The sequence below is a fragment of the Oxyura jamaicensis genome, chromosome 30, assembly GCF_011077185.1.
Source record: "Oxyura jamaicensis isolate SHBP4307 breed ruddy duck chromosome 30, BPBGC_Ojam_1.0, whole genome shotgun sequence".
Classification (NCBI taxonomy): Eukaryota; Metazoa; Chordata; class Aves; order Anseriformes; family Anatidae; genus Oxyura; species Oxyura jamaicensis.
The window spans coordinates 243,146-261,116 of record NC_048921.1 but is presented as its reverse complement, the minus strand read 5'-3'; the positions used below and the strand labels follow the sequence as shown (position 1 = coordinate 261,116).

Sequence of the window (17,971 nt, the reverse complement as noted above, 5' to 3'; positions counted from 1 at the left end):
GGGGCGCGGCGAGGCTACACGGTACCCCGGCACGTGATCAAGGAAGGGACGGTGGCTGCCGAGGGTCAAAAAGGGTAAAAGCGCTCGTTCTGTCCCCGTCCCTTCCCGGGGCGGGGGGGGCACCGATCGCGGTCCCGGGGGAGGGGGGCACCGATCGCGGCCCCCGCTCCCAAAAGCACGCAGAGAGCAGCGAGTGGAGGGAGGAGTTTATTAGAAACTAGAAAAAAAAAACACCCGCGGGGCCGTTTAGAGCCTCAGCGGGGCCGGAGCCCAGCCATGGCGGGGGGGGGAAGGAACGGGGGGATCCCATGGGGGGGGACACTGGTTCCACTGGTGGGGGGGAACTGGGAACACTGGGAAGGGACGAGGCGGCCGCTGGTGGCCCGGCTACTGGTAGTACAGCTCCAGGTTCATGCCGTCGTGGATCTCATCTGCAGGATGGAGTTAAGGAGGGGGGGGGAGCTGGGGGTCGGCTTCTTCTCACGGGTAAAACAAAGGACTGGAAAACGGCCTCAGGTTGTGCCAGGGGAGGTTCAGGTTGGAAATTTTGAGGCGTTTCTTCTCAGAAAGAGCTGCCAGGCGTTGGGACGGGCTGCCCAGGGAGGTGGGGGAGTCCCCGTCCCTGGGGGCGTTCAAGGAGAGGCCGGACGTGGTGCTGGGAGACACGGTTCGGTGGGTGACATCGGTTCGGTGGGTGACATCGGCACTAGGGGGACGCTTGGGACCTTGGAGGCCTTTCCCAAACCTTAATAACTCGACGAGGTGGCCGTGACGGGGGGTGACAATGCCCCCGTTCCCCCGTTGAACCTCCCCGCCCGCTAACGGCACGGGACCAGGCACCCCCCCCTCCGCCCCCACCCCCATTTAACGGGAACGCGCCCCCGGAGGGAGGCCACTGAGACGCGGCCCCGCGGGAAGGATACAGTCCCCGAGCGTGACGTGGTCCTTGAAGATGGTGTACCTGTCGGAAACGCGGCAGTGAGGCGCGGGCCGGTCGTCACGGCCCCTGTCCCCAAGCCCCCCGGGGACGCGGCGGGCGCCACGACGTCCCCCCTTCCCCGGCCCCCTCACCACTTCTTGAGCACGATCTTGTCCCAGCGGGTCCCCGTCTGCGCCGCGATGAGCTTCTTCAGGTCACGGATGGAGTCCTCGGTGCTGGCGGCCCCGTTAAGGAAAGCAGAAGCGGGAGGAGCCCCCCCCCAGCACCCCCCGGTGTCCCCCCAGCACCCCCCGGTACCCACCGGTGTCCCCCCAGCACCCCCCTGCTGCTCCTTGGTGCCCTCCTGGTCCCCAGTGCCCCCCTGATGCCCCCCCCGAGCCCTCCCCGGTGCTCTCCCGGTCCCCCCCGGTGCTCCCTCTGGTGCCCTCGCAGTTCCCTCCCAGTCCCCCTATGCTCTCTCCCAGTACTCTCTTGGCCCCCTGGCACCCCCCCCCGGTCTCCTCCCCGGTGTTCTCCCGGTCCCCCGGTGCTCACTGGTGTCCCCCCCCGGTCCCGGTCCCGGGGGATACTTGCATTTCACCCGCACCTTCTTGCCCAAGCGGTCGTTGCAAACGACTTCGATCATGGTTGCTGGGGGAAGAGAGAGGGGTTACCGGGGGGGGGGGGGCTCGGGGGGGGGGGGGTACCGGGGACGGGGGGGGGGGGGTTACCGGAGGTGGGGTACCGGGGGGAGGGTTTACCGGGGCTGAGGTTTTCCAGGGGGTTGGGGGTTACCAGCGGCGAGGGGTACCGGGAACGGGGGTTACCGGAAGACGATTTACCGGGGGAGGGAGTTACCGGAGGCGAGGTTTACCGGGAACGGGGGTTACCCAGAAGCGGGGAGGATTGCTGAGAGTGACGGGAGAGACCCCGGGAGGGATTATCGGGGCTAAGGGGGGGCCTCGTGAAGGGGTCCCGGCACCCACCGCCGCCGCCGTTCGCTGCGCAGCTCCGCCGCCGCTGCACCGGAAGCGGAAGTGCGAGGGACCGGAAGCTCCGCAGCGCCCCCTAATGGCGGCGCACAAAATGGCGGCCAAGATGGCGGCCCGGATCCCCGACTCGGTGCTGCTGCGGGTCCTGGCGCTGCTGCCGCTGCGGGACCGGCTCCGTGCGGCCAGGTGGGGCCGGCACCGGCGACCAGGCCTCTCCTGCGGAGTCCTGGCCGCTTCCATTCCGTCTCCAAGCCCCGACTGCCTCCTTCCCCAAGGGTCCCCGCTCCCCCGGCCTCCTCCTCCCCGGTCTCCCGGGGGCTCGGCCGCCTCCTCCCCGGTCCCCCGGCTTCCTCCGTGATTCCTTTCTCTCCTCCCTGCAGGGTCTGCCGGCGTTGGAGGCAGCTGGTGCAGGACCGGGTGCTGTGGGCAGACGTGGACCTGAGCCCGCACAAGGTGGGCTTCTCCCCCGGCTGGGGTCTGCACCCCTCCGGCCCCCTTGTGTGATCGCCCCCTTTTTTTTATTATTTTTAATTTTTCTCCCCCCCAGCTCAGCTCCAAGATCCTGTGGCAGCTGGTTCGGCACCGCCTGGGCGACAGCTTGAGGACGCTGCGGGTTCGGGGCGTGCTGCTCGCCGGCGGCAGGGAGCGGCTGCTGACCCCTGCGCTGCTGGCCGCCCTGGCGAAACGCTGCCCGCGGCTCTCCCGGCTCTGCCTGGCCGAAGCCGACCTGCGCCCGCTGCCCTACGAGAGCTTCCCCGCTTCCATCACGGTCCTGGAGCTGAGCTGCTGCGAAATCCCTGCCGTCTGGTTCTGCGGCTCTGCCGCCCAAGCCCTGCCCCGGCTGCAGCACCTTGCGGTCCGCAAAGTCCCTGCATTTTCCAACCAGCACCTGCTGAACGTCTCTTCCCGCAACCGCCTGAAGACGCTGACCCTGTCGGGGACCTACCGCGTAACGGACGCGGGGATTCAGAGCGCGGCTCCGCACCTGGAGGAGCTGGAGCGCCTGGTGCTGCGTCACTGCGTCGTGACCGACTCGGCCCTGCACTTCATCGGGCGCCACATGAAACATCTCCGGTTCCTGGAGATCAGCAGCGCTGACTCCCTGACGAACGTGGGCCTGGCTTGTTTAGCTGCCCTGAAGGGCCTGGAGACGCTGCACCTTGACCACTGCGATAAGTTTTCCCCTGACGCCATTGCCGCTTTGGGCCGAGCGCTTCCCCAGCTGAGGAGCCTGAAACTGGACGGGGCTGACTTTGGAGATGAGGGAATGGGTAAAATTCAGGCGAATGGGTAAAATTCAGGCGAGCTTGCCCAACTGTAGCTTCTCACACACTCCTTGAACAGCCCAAAGGGGGAGGGCGTTCACCACTCATTGCTGAGCTTCCAATTCCCCTTTTTTGGGGGTAAAACCTTATTACTTGGGAGTTGCTGTTCACGTTTTGGGGAACAGAATTATTTAGGGGCTGAAACAGCCAAGGAAGGGCTGGCTGAGGTTAGAGGGTGTGTGTGTGGCCGGTTTACAAGCTAAAGCTCTGTTTGCTCCTCTTCCCGCTGCTGCTGAGCATCAGGCAGCAGCTTAACCTGTGCCGGATTGCAGGAGTGAAGCGAGGCGCCCTCCTGCCGCAGAGCCCAAAGCCCAGACATCCAGTTAATGCCTAACCCGGTTGCCTCACCGCCCTGCACGTAGGCTGCAAACTGTGCTGAGGAAGAAATATTTCAGCCACACGTGCCAGGGCTGTTTTCTGGGAAGAGCTGGGGTGATCTGCCCAGACAGCGTGGTTGTCACAGGCCGGGCTGTCATCACACTTGTGCCTTTTTCCAGGACTGGCATTTGAAGCTGTTCTCCAGGAAGTTTTGGTGCCGGGGGTTCCTAAATGGTGCTAACATATGGCCACAGGTGGACTGGCGTGGGCTTGCAGGCATCGTCGAGGCTGCCGTGGCCTCTCTTGGTTTTCCTGGGAGCAGCCACGTTGCCCTGTCACTTCTATTGCCCCCGATCTCCTCCCACCCTCAGTGTTGTAACCCCGGATAACGGACGTTGTGGCTTGTAGCGCTGTGACATTGCTATTCTTGGCTCCCGGAGTCAGCCAAGGGCATTTTAAAATCAAATATTGCATTTATTAAATAAAAATAAATATTTTGGCTTATGTCTCCTCCCTGCTGCAAGGTTTTAACTGAACTAAATAAAATTAAGAAGTCAGGCGGCTTCTGCCACCAGGCAGTGCACTCGGGTATTAACAAAGCTGCGGTGGGATGAGCTGCCTTGGGGAAACCCGGGGATCTGTCTCCCACTTTAGCCACCCCTCCAGTCCTTTATGGTAGGGACAGCGCTTGAAGAGAGCTCGAGCAAAAGTCCAGGTCCAGGATCCTCTAAGAGATTCTCTTGGATGTTCACATCCCCTCTGATACGAACCGGTTTCCTGCGGAGCACAAGTACCTCAATTTTTTTCCCCACTGGGAGCCAGGAGAGTCGAGAGAGATTTCCTAGGAAGTGCAGTGGGAGGAAGGATTAACGTCTCAGCTGAGCCTCTCTCCTACCAGGTGCTGCTTCGAGACGCGGCTCTTTTCACCCCGTGCACCCCGTCCCCTCCATTCAGCTGCGGGTTGTGCAACGAGCTGCTAGGTTTTGGCCAGCCCTGGATGGCAGTGACCCCTGTGACGAAATCCTCGTTGCTGTGCACCTCGCTAGCAGCCGGTCTTTGTGCCCTGGCCTCATTCTGCTTTCCCGTTCCCATACACAAACAATCTCGCTGCAGCTTTGGGGCAAATAAACAGTGGTAAATGCCCCAGCTCTGCTTTGGAAAGCATCCCAAGGCTGCCAGCTTAATAACCGCTGCTACGTGTTTATCGCAGGCCCGGAGATTTACGCTGCAGTAATTAGCGTTATTAAAACTTCAGCACTGTCTGTCCCAGCACTCTCTGGGCTCCGAGAGCGAAGGTAAAACAGCAAAAGGGAAAATTAAAACCAGCCAAATTTGTCAGTCAGTCAACGTGCAGCCTGATGCCAGGAGAACCTAAATGTTCTCCCGATGTTTGCAGTGGGATGTTTGCGAGCCTGATGGCACAGCGCACCACACAACCTAATTTAATATCTGACGGTCCCAACTCGCCCGTTTTCCATCGTCTCTGCAGAATGCATAATTTCTGAACGAGGAATAGCACGAAACAACAATTCCAAGTCCGCACGCCTCAAAGCAGGCTTCCTGCTGCATTAAGTTTTGGCTGCTGGCTATCGCATGAGGGGAACTGTGAATATTGGGTGACCAGAGGCAAAATGTAGGAGGAAAGGACTGGAAGGGCCCTCTTGAAGTCATGAAACATCTCCGGTGCCCCAGCAGCACAGCATTGCCTCTCCTCACCCATCAGCTGAAGCATCTTCTCCTCACAAGCTGTGGGGAGCTCTTCCAGGGCCTTGTTTCTGCTCAGTCCCAAGCTCGGAGGGGTCCGGTCTCCATTTCATCTTTGGCCATCACATAACTCCTTGAGCTTGCATGGTTCTTCCCCCAAGCCCCCCTCACTGCGTGCACATGACAGAATCAACCCCCTACACTTCCTAAATGCGGGCCTAAAGACTTGCAGAAAGCCAGCTACAACCCCCCAAAAAACAGCGTATGGGACAGGAGACGGGGTTGTGTCGGGGCTGGGGGGAGTGAAGGCCACGGCCCCCCAAACGAAAAGAATTCACCAGAGAAAGGCCCTGAACTCTGGGTTATCGATGAATTCAGGGAGCAGCGCTTCATCAGAAGGTTCCCGAGCAGCTCCTTCCCAAACCGAAGTCTGTTTTCCAGACCTGCCCTGGAAGCGGCGCGTTCGTTCCCTTCCACTCGAGGGAACCGCCTCAGAAAGCCGACAATTTGCCCTTTTCACTTCAAAGGGGTGTTCAACCCAAACGGGTGCCCAGCTCGTCTGGCCGAGAGCCCCCAGACAGGCGGGTTATTGGAAGTGGACGCGATCCAAGCTGCTATTTTGAGAGCAGGAGCCAATAAGAGGCAGCTTGAAAACCTGCTGGTTAAACGCTAACCTTTGGACCGAACGTCCCCAGAGGCACTGCGCGTCCTCTCCTCCAAACACTCTGATGACCACGCTCCTACCGACGTGCTCCTAGGGCCAGCCAAAGCTCGTGGCGATGGACGAGGAACATCTCCACGATGACCTGCACATCTTTAAAGGTAAACCTCAGCCCTGCTAAACCCTTCGATCCGCTGCTTCATGGAGAGAGGCACCGAGCCCCGATCTCCTGGCCTGGTCTTCTCCTGCCAACGTGCTTGGTTTGTGAGGAAGAGGAAGGTCTGGGCTTCAGGGCACCCGTTAGGGAGCTTGGCTAATTGGATCTAACGGGCTTGATTGGTTGGGATGAGGAACCCTGCCCTAAGAAGCTGCTCCCTGAGTTGAGGCTCAGCTGGAGAACGGGCGAGGGGGGGCCGTGAGGGGCTGTGGGTGCCCACCCAGCACCACCTGAGAGTGGGTTCGTTTAACCTGGAAGGGTCCTGGTACCCCAAAATCGGCTCCCAGCACCCTCACAGGGTGTCTCAGAGACCTCCCAAGGGTGTCTCTGACCCCCTCCGAGCCCCCCAGCACCAGTAAGGGACAGCAAAGACCCCCCCAGTGGGCTGTCACTGGAGAAACCCATTTTGCTTTTCCACCACGGAGCTGGGAGGGTCTAGACCATGTCACATCCCAAAATACACAGCGTAAAATCATCATTTCTGTGGAGGAGGCACTGGTTTTGTTCCGTTTGTGTGATACCTGGCAGAAAATCACCTGCCCTGCCCCATAACACGGGGCAATGCTAGCACAAGGCACCGGCGTGACAGCCGTTGTGCCCATCGCTGTGCCCCAGAGGGGTCGGGACAGGAGCTACCCCCCAAATTTTGCCTTCTGTAGCAAAAAGTTAACCATTCCAGGTTATTCATTAACCCTTCTACCAATGGAGCCCGAGGAGCTACGAAACTCAAATTAATCCGGTGGCCAGAGGGGAACCGTTTTTCACATCTCTTGTGTTTTGTTTTAAAGACAGAAGCTTCTTCCAGCAGAAGCTGAGGTCCTTTCTCACGATTTACCTTCTGCTGGCGCTCTCCTTCTTGCTGATGATCACCCTGTTTGCGGTGTCGCTCTCCAGAGGTACCAAAGCCCCTCCAAGCGGGTGGATGCTTCATGTTAATTCACGCTAATTAATTAGGCGGGTAGGACCAAGAGATGCGTGAGGTTGTGGGGCTGGGGGCTGGCACCATGCTGGGGGCTCGGACCTCCACGGAGACAAAGGATGAGGCATGGAGCAGGGAGTGGGTTAAATGCACCAGAACAGAGCTCATCCTCATCCTTGGCCGATACCAGTACAACCAGTACCCCACCGTGTCTCTCTCCCTCTCTCAACGCAGTTTCTGCCATCTCTTCTAAACTCAACGAGGTGCACACGGAGAAGAAACAGAACTTTTCCAACAGGGATTCCCTCTGTAAGTCCCGTGTGCTGCCCAGACCCACGGCATTGTACCCCCCCTCTGCGCTTTCCCTAAGCTGGCACCTGCAGACAGGGCCCCAGGGGGGCAGGGTGGTCCAGCGGGGTCTGCTCTCCTGCCTTCTGACAAGTTTTTTTTCCATTGGAAATAAAAATCCACCTTGTAGTAGAGGCATCTTTTAGATGCTTTTGTGGGAACCCAGTATTTGGCTGCAGGATTGTGCCCGTACCAGTTTGGCACTGGCGCACTGCTGGGAAATCCCTCCTGACTTCCCCCCCCATCCTTCTTCCCCCAGTGTTTCCCTGCGGACCCGAAGCCAGGGAGTGGGAATACTTCGATGGCAAATGCTACTACTTCTCCATAGACAGAATGAGCTGGTACAAGGCAAAGACCCAGTGCGAGGAGATGCACTCGCGCCTGGCCATCATTAACAGCTTCGCCAAGCAGGTAAAGACCCCAGCAGCCACCAGTTAGACCCAGCTCCTGTCTGCATCCTTTGCTCCATGCCTCACGCCCCAACTTTGGGATGCCGGAACGTCCCAGAGCCTGCTGTTGTCCTCGGCAGCAGCCAGCAGAGAGCAGGCAGAACTCGCGCTGCCTGCCCGCCAGCCCAGGCTCCGGGGCTCTGCGGGATGCTCTGGTCCCCATCCCGCTCCTCCGCGACCCCAAGGAGCAGCCAAGCGCAGGGCTCAGCTGTGCCCCGAGCCCTCTCGCTCCGGGAGCCCTTTCCTGGCGCTTTCCCTCCTGATCCCTCTCCCCGCTGCAGAATTTTGTCATGTTCAGGACAAGGAATGAGCGCTTCTGGATTGGGCTGACGGACGGGAACTCGGAAGGGGAGTGGGAATGGATCGACGGGACCGACTACAAGAGCACGTTCACGTGAGTGCCAGCCTGCCCCGCTGGGCACCCCAAAACCGCAGCCTGCTGGCGCACCCCTGTTTCACATCAGGTCTAACACAGTAGCAGAGCCAAGCACAGCATCTGAAGGTGCCCAAAATCATCCAAATTCACCCAAGACAGGCGTAGCTAGCCCCCACCCCACGCTCCCCACATTTCCCTCGCCCGATTTGGCATTTCTCTGCCCAGATTCTGGAAGGAGGGCGAGCCCAACAACAGCGGCAACAACGAGGACTGTGCCCACATCTGGACCTCTGGGCAGTGGAACGACGTCTACTGCACCTTCGAGTGCTACTACCTCTGTGAAAAGCCTGTGCCCAACTGAGCTGGCGCCGAGCAAAGCGGCGTGCCGGTGCCCTGGCACCCCAAATGTGTCCTTTCTCTTCTTAATTTATACTATCCTGCCCATTTCCTGCTGGTTCCTCTCGACCGCCCTGTCCTGCTGGGGACAGGGATGGACTTCCATGGTCCTAAGCAGGAATCCAGCTTCTCCATGGGGAGCTCGGCCGAATAAAGGAGGATTATTGCTCTGGAGCAATGGTTAACGCGGCCTCTCTGCTCCAGGGAGGCCGAGCTGGGGCGGCGGCGGGCACTAAGGGGATGCAGGGTGCGGGTTGAGCGCTGTGTCTGGGGAGTTGGTGCCAGCTCAGTTTTCCTATCAGGGGAAAAAAAAAAAAAAAAAATCGTCATTTTGGGAACTTTTTATTTTTTAAAAAATTTGGATTCCACTTTGCAAAACTGCCCGGCCCCCGCTTGGCATCGGATGAGCCCAGCTTTGTGCTGTGCCAGGAGGGGCTGCTGGCACCAAAGGGTGGGCGCCCCCGCCTATGATGGCGCCCCCCCGCCATAGCGCCCCCCCATAAGGACACCCCCCTATAGGGACACCCCCCCCACGAGGAACCGCCCCGACAAGGACACCCCCCCGCCGCACCCCATCCCGGGGGTCCCCCGCCTCCTTCTCGCCCCGGGGGAGCCCCCGGGGTTCAGGGGGCGGCCGGGCCGGGCAGCCCCCGGGGGGGGTCCCCACCGTCTCCCCCCTTCTCCCCGCTGCCGGGACGGTGCCGGCGGCGGATTCGTTTGGAAGCCGGGGGAGGGCCGGGGCAATCGAAGCTGCCCGAGCCCGGGCACCGCGACCGCGCCGACGGCGGGAGGACGCGCCGCCGCCTTCCCTGTCGGCGACACGGCTGTCGCGACAGAACCGGCAGCCCTTCGGGGAGCGGTAAAAGCGGCGGCTTAACGCGCCCGGTTGCGCGGAGCCCCACGACGGCCCTATTCCCACGGAACCCCCACCTCGGCGCCAGCGGGGAGCGCCGCCTCTATCGCGACAGTCGCCGACGGGGCACTGCTCGTAGCGGGCTTCAGCTCGGGGGACCCGGCGGGATGGGGCCCCCGACGCGCTCCCGGCTCAGGCGCGCTCCCGGGGGAGGCGGGGGGCGGCGGCGCTCACGGGCACGGGCGCGGACACGAGCGGGGGCTGCGCGCTCTGCCCCGCGCACACTCGCGCCCCGCTCCGCTCCCCGAAAAGCGCCGGTGCCGGTACCGGTGCCGGTGCCTCCGGTGCCCCGGTAGGTGCCGAGCACGGTGGGGTGGGGTGTGGGGGGTCGCGGGGAGCCGGTACCCGGTTGACGGCAACCACGGGGACGCGCTCCCGGTGCGCCCCGTCCGGGCGCGGTGAGCCCGGCACCGGGAACCGGACACCGGGCACCGGACACCGGGAACCGGGCACCGGGAACCGGCCCGTGGGTGTGTGTATGGGGGTTCCCGTCGGGTCTCCTGGACGCGGAGCTGGGGATGGGGGGAGCGACCCCCGCCGCGGCATCCCCGGGACCCGGAGCGGGCGGGGAGGCTCTCGGGGATCCCGGGGGCAAGGTCGGGGCTTGCTTCAACGGGACCGGGAGGACCGGGGCGGGTGCGAGCCGCCGCCGCCGGGATTTCGTTGCCGTTCTTTTAACGGGACGCGGAGAACGACGGGGACCGACGGGACACCCCCAGGGCTGGGGGGGGGAGGCTTTGGGCTCGGTTCCCCCCCGGCCGGTCCTAACGCTGCTCTCCGCCCGCAGCCGCCGGGATGAAGACGGAGGAGGCTCCGTCCTGCCTGCAGCAGGCGACGCCGGTTCTGGGCTTCGGTGAGTGCCGGGGGTGGCGGGGAACGAGCAGAGCCCGGCCCCGACCCTCCCGTCCCGTCCCGTCCCGTCCTGTGTCCCCCCCTCTCCCGCTGTCCCCGCTCCTCCGTCCCTACCGGCTCCGGTCCCGGTGCACCGGGAACGGGAGCGGCCCCGGGCTCAGCCCGGTTTTGCTGTTTGATGCTTTGGAGGCAGCCCAAGCCCTGGTAAAGCTGCGAAATGTCGTTCCCCCCCGCCCCATTTCCCCCCCCCCCCCGGGTCCCCATTCCCTTGCGACCCCAAAACAGCTCCGGGGGGGCTGGTGCTGTCCTTACGGCTCTCGGTGACTCCGGCGAGGCACCGAGCACGGGATGGACGGGGACAGCCCCAGCATCCGACCCTTCCTTACCTGCCCTGAGCCCCCCCCAAAAAGCCCCTTCGCCTCCTCCGAGCCCCTCTCCCCCCCATTTCCTCGCTGATTTTACGCACAACCCGCACCCCGCATGGGGTTTTGCCGCTCCCCAACGGAGCGAGGCCGGATCCGGCCACCTCAGCAGGGCCTGGCCAGGGGGGGCAAATTTAGACCCAGGCACCCGAGAGCTGCCCCCCCGCCCCGGGCACGCCGATGCCTTCGCCCCTTCTCGCCGAGCTGCGGCAGGGTGGGTGGAAATTGCTCTTCGTTAGCGCAGCGGCTGGGCCAAACTGTTGCATTTCTGCGACCGCTCGGAAAAGGCTGAGGTCTCTGGGGCAGTGAAGGGCAGAACCTCCTCTGCTTTCCCTTCCCGCTGGGGAATGGGGGCAGCCGGCGTTCTCCCGGGACTTTTCACATCCCCTCTGCCCCCCCCCCTCCTCCTCCCGAGCTCGACACCGCTGGCGTTGTGCTAAGGGCATCGTTCGCGTTCGTGTCTGAGGCTCAGGTGGGAATCACAGCCTGGCAGAGCTGCGCTGCTGTCCCTGCCCCTGCATCCCGACCCTTCCTCCCCCCCCCCCCAGCCTCAATCCCCAGCAGCCTCCTTGCCCACCCCCTCCTCTCCCAAGTTTTCTGCCTCTCCCTTTCACAGCGATCCCCCCCTTTTGCTATGAAAATGTCCCCAGCTGTTTAAATATCCGCCCTGGGCTAATTCGGCGTGAAACCATTCCCTGCTTCCCCCCCCCCCCCCGCCCCCCATTAAAGAGGAGTTTGGGGTTGTCGGGGAGCCGGTACCCACACCGTAACCCATGGGAGGTTTGGTCCCTTGGGATGCAAGAAGGGTGGAAATGTTTGACTGCACGAGTTGCTAGCGGAGGAAAAAGGGGGAGCTGGACGGAGCTGGGATGAGCACCCGCGGCCCCACCGTGCCGGTGCTGCGCCATCACAGCCCTCCTCGCGGCCCCGGTGCCGGCGTGCTGCTGCTCTGGCACGGCACGCCTTCATTTGTCACCTTCCTGAGCTCAAATCCCCCTTTCCACCCCCGAGCTGCTCGCAGGGGCTGCAGCGAGGACAGATCCGTGCCTCTGCCCTTGCGGAGCGCGTTTTGGGCTTGCTGCAGCACCAAGAGCCCCGACACTGGCTCTGGCCCCAGCCGTTCAGGGTGGCTGCAAGAAGCATAAGCTTTCAGGATCTGCCCCCCTCCCACGGGAGCTGCTGTCCCATTTCCAAACCTCAGCACTCGATTAAGAAGCTGTGCTGAGCCCGGGAGCCACGAGGGGGGCTTGGGCAAGCAGCTGAAGTCAGCTGGGATGGGATGCCAGTGGTGCAGGACCCCATGAAACGTGGCAGAAGATGCTGCTGCCCAACACACCCCCATTTTTGGAGGCGCTTCTGGGTGTAGCAAACCCAAATTACTCAAATTTACTCCCTGCTGACATTTGCTCCTGCCTTGGTGTCATGGCAGCAGTGCCCAAAACGCAAGGAGGATCACCTGCCTTCACCCAAATTTCCCAGAGCCACCTTTGCATTTGCTGCGGTTTCAGAGGATTTCAGGACGTTGTGGCCTCTCCTTCTCTGGCTGCAGCTAAACTTGGGCAGAACGAGAGCTCAGAAAGCTTCCTGCCTGCAGGCACTTTCTGCCCACCCGTGTTTTGCCCCTGCAGCAGCCCATGCCCCCTCCGCACCCAAGGGTGCACAATTCCAGCTCGCCGATGTCCCCGAAACTGGAAAGCCAGCTGCCGAGGGGCTGGCTCAGGGCTCCTCCGTGTGTCCCAGCCCGGTTTCGGTTCAAATCCCTCTTTAGGCAGAGGCCAGCGCAACCCCTCTCCACTCCTCGCCCTGGAGCAGTGACCTGCAGCTGGCCCTGCTGCTCGCCAAGGGCTCGAGCCCTCCGAGCCCCCCGCTCCTCCGAGACCTCGCTCCCCCTCGGCAGCTTCGTCCCCGTGAAGCCACCGTGTCCCCCCCCTACCCCCAGCCCCGCTGGGGCAGGTGTTCCCAGGCTGGGGAGGGAGAGGACGGCGATAAGCGCTCGTAAAAGCCAAGGAGCTTGGCACCGCGGAGGCTGTGCGCATCGGAGGGGGCGTCTCTGCCTGGCTCAGCCTGCAGCCCAGATCCAGCGCAGCAGATAGCGCATTTATTGCTCACTCCTCTACCTTGAAGCTATCATGACGAAGCCTTTGAAGAGCAGCCATAGATTTGTATGTTGATAACGCCGAGGGGGCGGGGGGGGGGGGGAATCCCAAATCTCTGCAGCCTTTCCTCCTTTAAGCAGCTCAGCGCCGAGCGTGGGGTGAAAGTGGGCAAAATTCACCCCCCGGGGCTGTGCCCTGGCCCGGGTCAAGGTTTGCAGCCCCACCGCCTCCTGCGTGGATCTGCTCCACGTTGTCTCCCCGGTTCTTATTGTGTGTGTTCCCCACGTCCAGCTCGCGCGACGCCGGGAGCGCGATTCCCCTGGAAGTCACCGCGCAGAAACCCTTTCCTCTGCTTTCGCAGGAGCAGCTTTGCTGCTGCTTTCGCAGGGCCAACTTCTGCCTTCATTTTCGAGGCTGAGCTCCTTGCCGAGCCTCCCTTCTCGCCCTCCTGTGCGTGCTCAGCTGCTGACACCAACACCACGTGGTGTTATTTTTTTTTTTTTTAATAAAAACAGCCAAACCAGTAGATAATCGTGCAAGCAAACAGTTGTGCGAGGCTAAGCATCTCCCCCTCCCAAAAAGCAGACACCCCCCGCACGGAACATGCGCCCCGGGGCAGAGCCCAGCTCCTTCTCACGCCACCTTCTCCCCGCCGCCCAGGTTCCGACCCCAAGATGCGGGAGGTGTGCGCCGGCTGCGACACCCCCATCTCCGACCGCTTCCTCCTGCGCGTCAACGAGCGCTCCTGGCACGAAGGCTGCGTGAAATGCGCCGTCTGCCTGCAGCCCCTCTCCGGCACCTGCTACTGCCGCAACCGGCAGCTCTACTGCAAGCACGACTACGAGAAGTAAGTGAATTTTGGGGGGGCAGGGGGGCCGGGCTCGGTGCTGACCGTCTCCATCCCAGGCGGGGAGGGAGCAGGTGCCAAGTGGGGTCCTGGGATCCCAACGCCACGCCGCTGGGATCGAACGCTCTCCTCAGCTGCTGGGATGGAAGGAGGGAGGCTGAGCCTTGGAGACACGCGGTCCCGGCTGGATGCTTTGCGTCCTGGTGACGGGGCAGGAGCCGGACCCCGCTCCTTGGTGCGGAGGAGCCCGTCCCAAAGGATGCGCCGTGGGGCTGTGCCGGTTTTCTTGCTGTTGCTCCTCTCTGCTCGTGGTGGCAGCCCTGGCCCTCTAGCAGGGTGGACGCCACCAAGTTCTCCTTTGGAACAACTTGCCAGGGCTTCCAAGAGTGGAAGGATTGCTCCCTTTCTCTGCTTGTTGGTGTGGATTAAATGGGGTGATAAAGTGTGAATCTGGAGGTGCGGCACGGAAGCAGGCACCCCGACATTAACCCGTGGCAGGATCAGCCTCCCTCTACTGCTGGGCTCTGCCTTGTGTGATGGATAAAACGCAGCCAGTGGGTTTATTTGGAAATATATATATATATATATATATCTGTTTTTTAGATTGATTTCGTCAGCAGGGGCAAAAGCTAGAGTGGGATGGTGGAGGTCGTGCTTTGTCATGAGAGTGTGGAAGCAGAAATGAGCGAAACGGGGCCGCGGGCAGGGTGGCGTCTCTGCAGTTAGCGAGTCGGGGCCTCCGTCTCGCGCATATTTCCAAGAAAAACCGTATTTATCCCCAGCTCAGCCTGCAAAACTCAAAGATGCGAAGGCGGGCATCCTTTTTGGGGTGTCTGGTGTTGGCCGGGGAGTTGGGGGAGACACCCCGGGGCATTGCTGGGTTGCTGGAGTTTGGCAGCATCCTCTAAAGTCTTTTCTGACCGGCCCGATCTTATCTCCTCCGTGCTTCATCAGAGAGCGCAGCCTCCTCCCCGCCAGTGACGCAGGAGCTTGGCGGCGATGGGGATGGCAATAAAAACACCAGGGCTTGCCCGCTTCCCCGGGGTGGCTGGGAGAGCCGGGCAGGCACGAGGAGGCTTCTCCCTCGCCCTTCAGCCACAAAGGGTGAGCACCAAGGGCTGCTTGGGTCTGAGCAGGATGGGCCTCTGCCAGGTCTCTGCTTTGACCAGGAGGAGCCGGTGGCTGGAGGGCGTTTGGTGGCCGTGGTCGTGCGTAATCAGACACAAATGTGTTGGCAAAACCCGTCTGCGCGGAGCCCCTCGTCCCTCCGAGGAGCTGGGTGCCTGATTTGTGATGGGGTTTCCGTGGGGTGTCGTGGAGACCCCAGCCTCCACGCTGCTTTTGGCCGAAAAGGGAGGCCGTGCGTCCTCAGGACGTGCCATTTCCCCTCGCCCTGCGCTGAATTTGACCACGCTGCCGCTGCTCGGTGCCGGACCCGGTCTGCTCCACCTCGCTGCAGCGCTCGAAGGACCTCAGCCCGATTTGCAAAGACGCCTTTAGGGTCTGCAAGTCCTGAAAGTCGGTCCTCCGGGCGCTTCCAACGGCGTCTGCTCAGCACCTTTGTGCTCCCAGCATGGGAATTTCCAGGGAGGCAAACTCTCAGTCCTGCTGTTTGGAAATCCGCTCCCCCCCGAGTCCGCATTCTTGGCCTTGACTCTCCAAAAGTTCCCGGGTTTGGCCGGCGATTAATCCCAGGCTGCAGGACCCAGCGTCGCCCCGGGGCCGCGGCGCAGACCGTGGCTGCAGCAGGGTGACCTGGAGGGGAGACCCATCTGGCATTTATTCCCCCTTCATGCGAGCTGCGCAATAAGAGGAAAATGCTTTAATGGCGAGATAAGCCAGCAGCTGCAGCTGAACGTGGGGGAAGGAACGGGCTGTTGATCTAGAGATGAAATGTTAAGCCCGAAGATGGATGTTGTTCTGCAGTCCCTATCATATAAAACCACAATCTGAAGGCTTTTGGGAAGCTTTCCTCTTCCCCTCTCGCCTGGGGCCCCGCCAGCTCTCCTGCGCTTTGCTCAGGCACCTGCCCTGTAAATCCCGCTCCGGGCAGCTCGCGTAAACGCTATCAAACAGCAACGGCTCGGGACGGACCGGGGAGGGGGGGGGGAGGAAGGAAAATACTCCTGAAGGATGATAGAGTGGCTGCAACGGCCCCGTCCCGGGCGCCTTGTTTACTTTGAAGTTTGTTTTGTGGAATGACAGGCAACGCGGGGGCTGCCGGGGAGCTGTCGGGAGGGATCTGAACCGCGGCCGCGCGCTGGCAGCCGTCCCCCTCTCCTCCGCGCTCTCCTCTTGCCCATGTGGAGATGATTTCGCTCGTCCTCACTGGAGATAGGGGGTGAACTCGGCTCGAACCTGGCTCGCCGGCTCCCCATCGCCGCGCTGCCGCCACGTGATCGAGCGCGGGCTCCCTGTGCCCTCGTGCTCCCCGTCCTTGCGCGAATCCCCGCGGCTTCTCCGGCTGGATGCTAAGGGGTGAGGAGGGGGCGAGCGGCACAATCCGTCCGTCGGCCCCCCACGGGTGCCTTTGGGTTGTTAGCATCCCGGCCGGGCATCACGCAGAGCCCAAGGTGACCTCGAGCCCACCTTAAGCAGCTTCTTCCCCACCTATTGCTGCGCTCAGAGATCATATCCACAACCAAAAGGGTGGTGTGTTGTTTTTTTGCCCCCCAAGGGGGCACCTGAGTGGGGCACGGGCAGCCCCGCTCGGTCAGGTCCTGAACCAAGAGCAGCAGCGGCTCGCTTCATTTTTTTAAGCCTCAGTCCCCCCTGAGCAGCGGGTAGGGATGGTCAGGGGCAGGGAGCCTTGGAAAAAACGCTCTGAGAGCAGCAGGCTGGGCGCACGCCTCCAAAATAGTGATGTGGGTGCGCTGCAGGGACCCCCGGCATCGTCCTGCTGTGTCCCTGGGTGGCATCCAGCACCGACCTGGTCTGGGCCAATTTTCTGCACGGAGCAGGTTGGGAGAGGTCCAGCAGCCAGGGTGGGAGGTGAGAAATGGGAGACGGGGAGGCAAAGGTGGCAGCGAGCTGCCTTGTTCCATATGGGGGGGGACCCAGGCTGCAAATCCAGGCTGGCATGCGGAGGGGGGGGGCACAGAGGGAACCCAGGGGCAGCTCTGCTGAGCAGGCTGGGTCACGCTTCAAACCCTGCGGGAGGGCTCCCCCCCGGGGCAAGGATCCCCTGGGGAGGAGGCGCCGGGACAGGGCTTTGAGAGCAGAATGAGCCCAGGCGCTGTCTGCAAACCGCACACATTCCAGGCGCGGGAGTCAGGCCCTAAAAATGATGAAATTGGTGTTGAAAGCAGAAGGATTTGGGCCCTTTCCTTTTTCTTTTCCCCCTTTTTTTTTTGGGGGGGGGGCTTTTGAGCATAAAAGCCTTTGCCGTGTTTGGGACGTTTGGTTACAGCCAGCTCGGAAATTATCAGCGCGCTTCCTAGGCCCGAGGAATTTCAAAAATGATGCTTGAGATGCGCCTGAAATGCCAGAACCTGACGAGCGGGGACTCAAGGACAAAACGTGATGGATTGCAAGAGCTGCTGACAGGCGCTGCTCTCGGGAAAGGGCTTCTGGCTGCCCCCTGCTTGGCCCAGCTCTGCTTTGCGGAGCGTTGAAGCTCCCAAAGGTGCCGATTTCCCCCCAGAAGCTGCGGGCAGCCCCACTCGGCCACATCCAGCTTCTCCATCGGGGTCCCCCCGCGTCTCCTCCTGGCCCTCGCCGCCCATGGGGCAGGTAATGAGAAGTGACAGCGCTCCGAGAAGTGAGCAAATAAACGAGCTAATGAGCACCGCGACAAGGCGGTGATGAATGGGGGCTGCCCGCCCAGCCTCCGGGTGCCTCCGCGAGGACAACGGGAGACGAAGGAGGAGGAAAGGGGATGTCCCGCAGCTCCTTCCAGCCCCCCTGGGCAGGGAACGAGGATGGTGCGAGGTGCACCTGATGTTTCAAGCCCCCCTTTCTGCTCCCAAGCAGCCCGTGCTGGTCACAGATGGTTGCCACTGTCCTCAGTGCGCTGGTGCTTGGGGTCTGCAGCAAGCGCGGAGGTGGGATGGAAGGAGATGGGGTGGAAGGAGCTGGGATAGAAGGAGCTGGGATGGAAGGAGCTGGGATGGAAGGAGCTGGGATGGAAGGAGCTGGGATAGAAGGAGATGGGAAGGAAGGAGCTGGGAAGGAGCTGGGATGGAGCTGGGATGGAAGGAGCTGGGGTGGAAGGAGCT

At 61.9% G+C, this 17,971-nt stretch overlaps 4 protein-coding genes across 8 annotated transcripts in view; 3 read left to right on the top strand and 1 right to left on the bottom strand.

Moving 5' to 3' along the window:
• Positions 1-191: 191 nt before the first annotated feature.
• On the bottom strand, positions 192-1,980 carry UBL5 (ubiquitin like 5). Of its 3 annotated transcripts, XM_035308767.1 has the most exons (5): positions 1,905-1,980; positions 1,510-1,572; positions 1,072-1,155; positions 924-961; positions 192-431 (listed from the first exon to the last, which is right to left on the bottom strand). In XM_035308767.1, the coding sequence occupies exons 2-5, from the start codon at positions 1,563-1,565 to the stop codon at positions 388-390; spliced, it is 222 nt and encodes a 73-aa protein (XP_035164658.1). In that variant the 5' UTR covers positions 1,566-1,572; positions 1,905-1,980; the 3' UTR covers positions 192-387. The 3 variants fall into 3 exon arrangements, with proteins under 3 accessions (XP_035164658.1, XP_035164656.1, XP_035164657.1); XM_035308765.1 differs by lacking the exon at positions 192-431 and having other exon boundaries at positions 850-961; positions 1,510-1,570; positions 1,906-1,954; XM_035308766.1 differs by lacking the exon at positions 192-431 and having other exon boundaries at positions 850-961; positions 1,510-1,570; positions 1,909-1,942.
• FBXL12 (F-box and leucine rich repeat protein 12) lies at positions 1,915-4,058 on the top strand. The gene is made up of 3 exons (XM_035308758.1): positions 1,915-2,097; positions 2,292-2,364; positions 2,459-4,058. Exons 1-3 carry the CDS (start codon positions 1,991-1,993, stop codon positions 3,203-3,205), a joined length of 927 nt encoding a protein of 308 aa, XP_035164649.1. The 5' UTR covers positions 1,915-1,990; the 3' UTR covers positions 3,206-4,058.
• Positions 4,059-5,919: 1,861 nt separating this feature from the next.
• Positions 5,920-8,959, top strand: LOC118155473 (hepatic lectin-like). The gene is made up of 6 exons (XM_035308761.1): positions 5,920-6,080; positions 6,925-7,032; positions 7,290-7,364; positions 7,663-7,814; positions 8,134-8,246; positions 8,454-8,959. The coding sequence occupies exons 1-6, from the start codon at positions 6,038-6,040 to the stop codon at positions 8,587-8,589; spliced, it is 627 nt and encodes a 208-aa protein (XP_035164652.1). The 5' UTR covers positions 5,920-6,037; the 3' UTR covers positions 8,590-8,959.
• A 483-nt stretch (positions 8,960-9,442) lies between these two features.
• The window catches only part of LOC118155469 (LIM homeobox transcription factor 1-alpha-like), a 23,446-nt gene continuing 14,917 nt past the window's right edge, over positions 9,443-17,971 (top strand). For 2 of the 3 annotated variants that reach the window (XM_035308756.1, XM_035308754.1), the window contains exons 1-3: positions 9,497-9,829; positions 10,325-10,390; positions 13,568-13,754. In XM_035308756.1, coding sequence (XP_035164647.1) covers positions 10,333-10,390; positions 13,568-13,754 — 245 coding nt within the window. In that variant the 5' untranslated portion in view covers positions 9,497-9,829; positions 10,325-10,332. The other variant, XM_035308755.1, reaches the window with a different exon arrangement.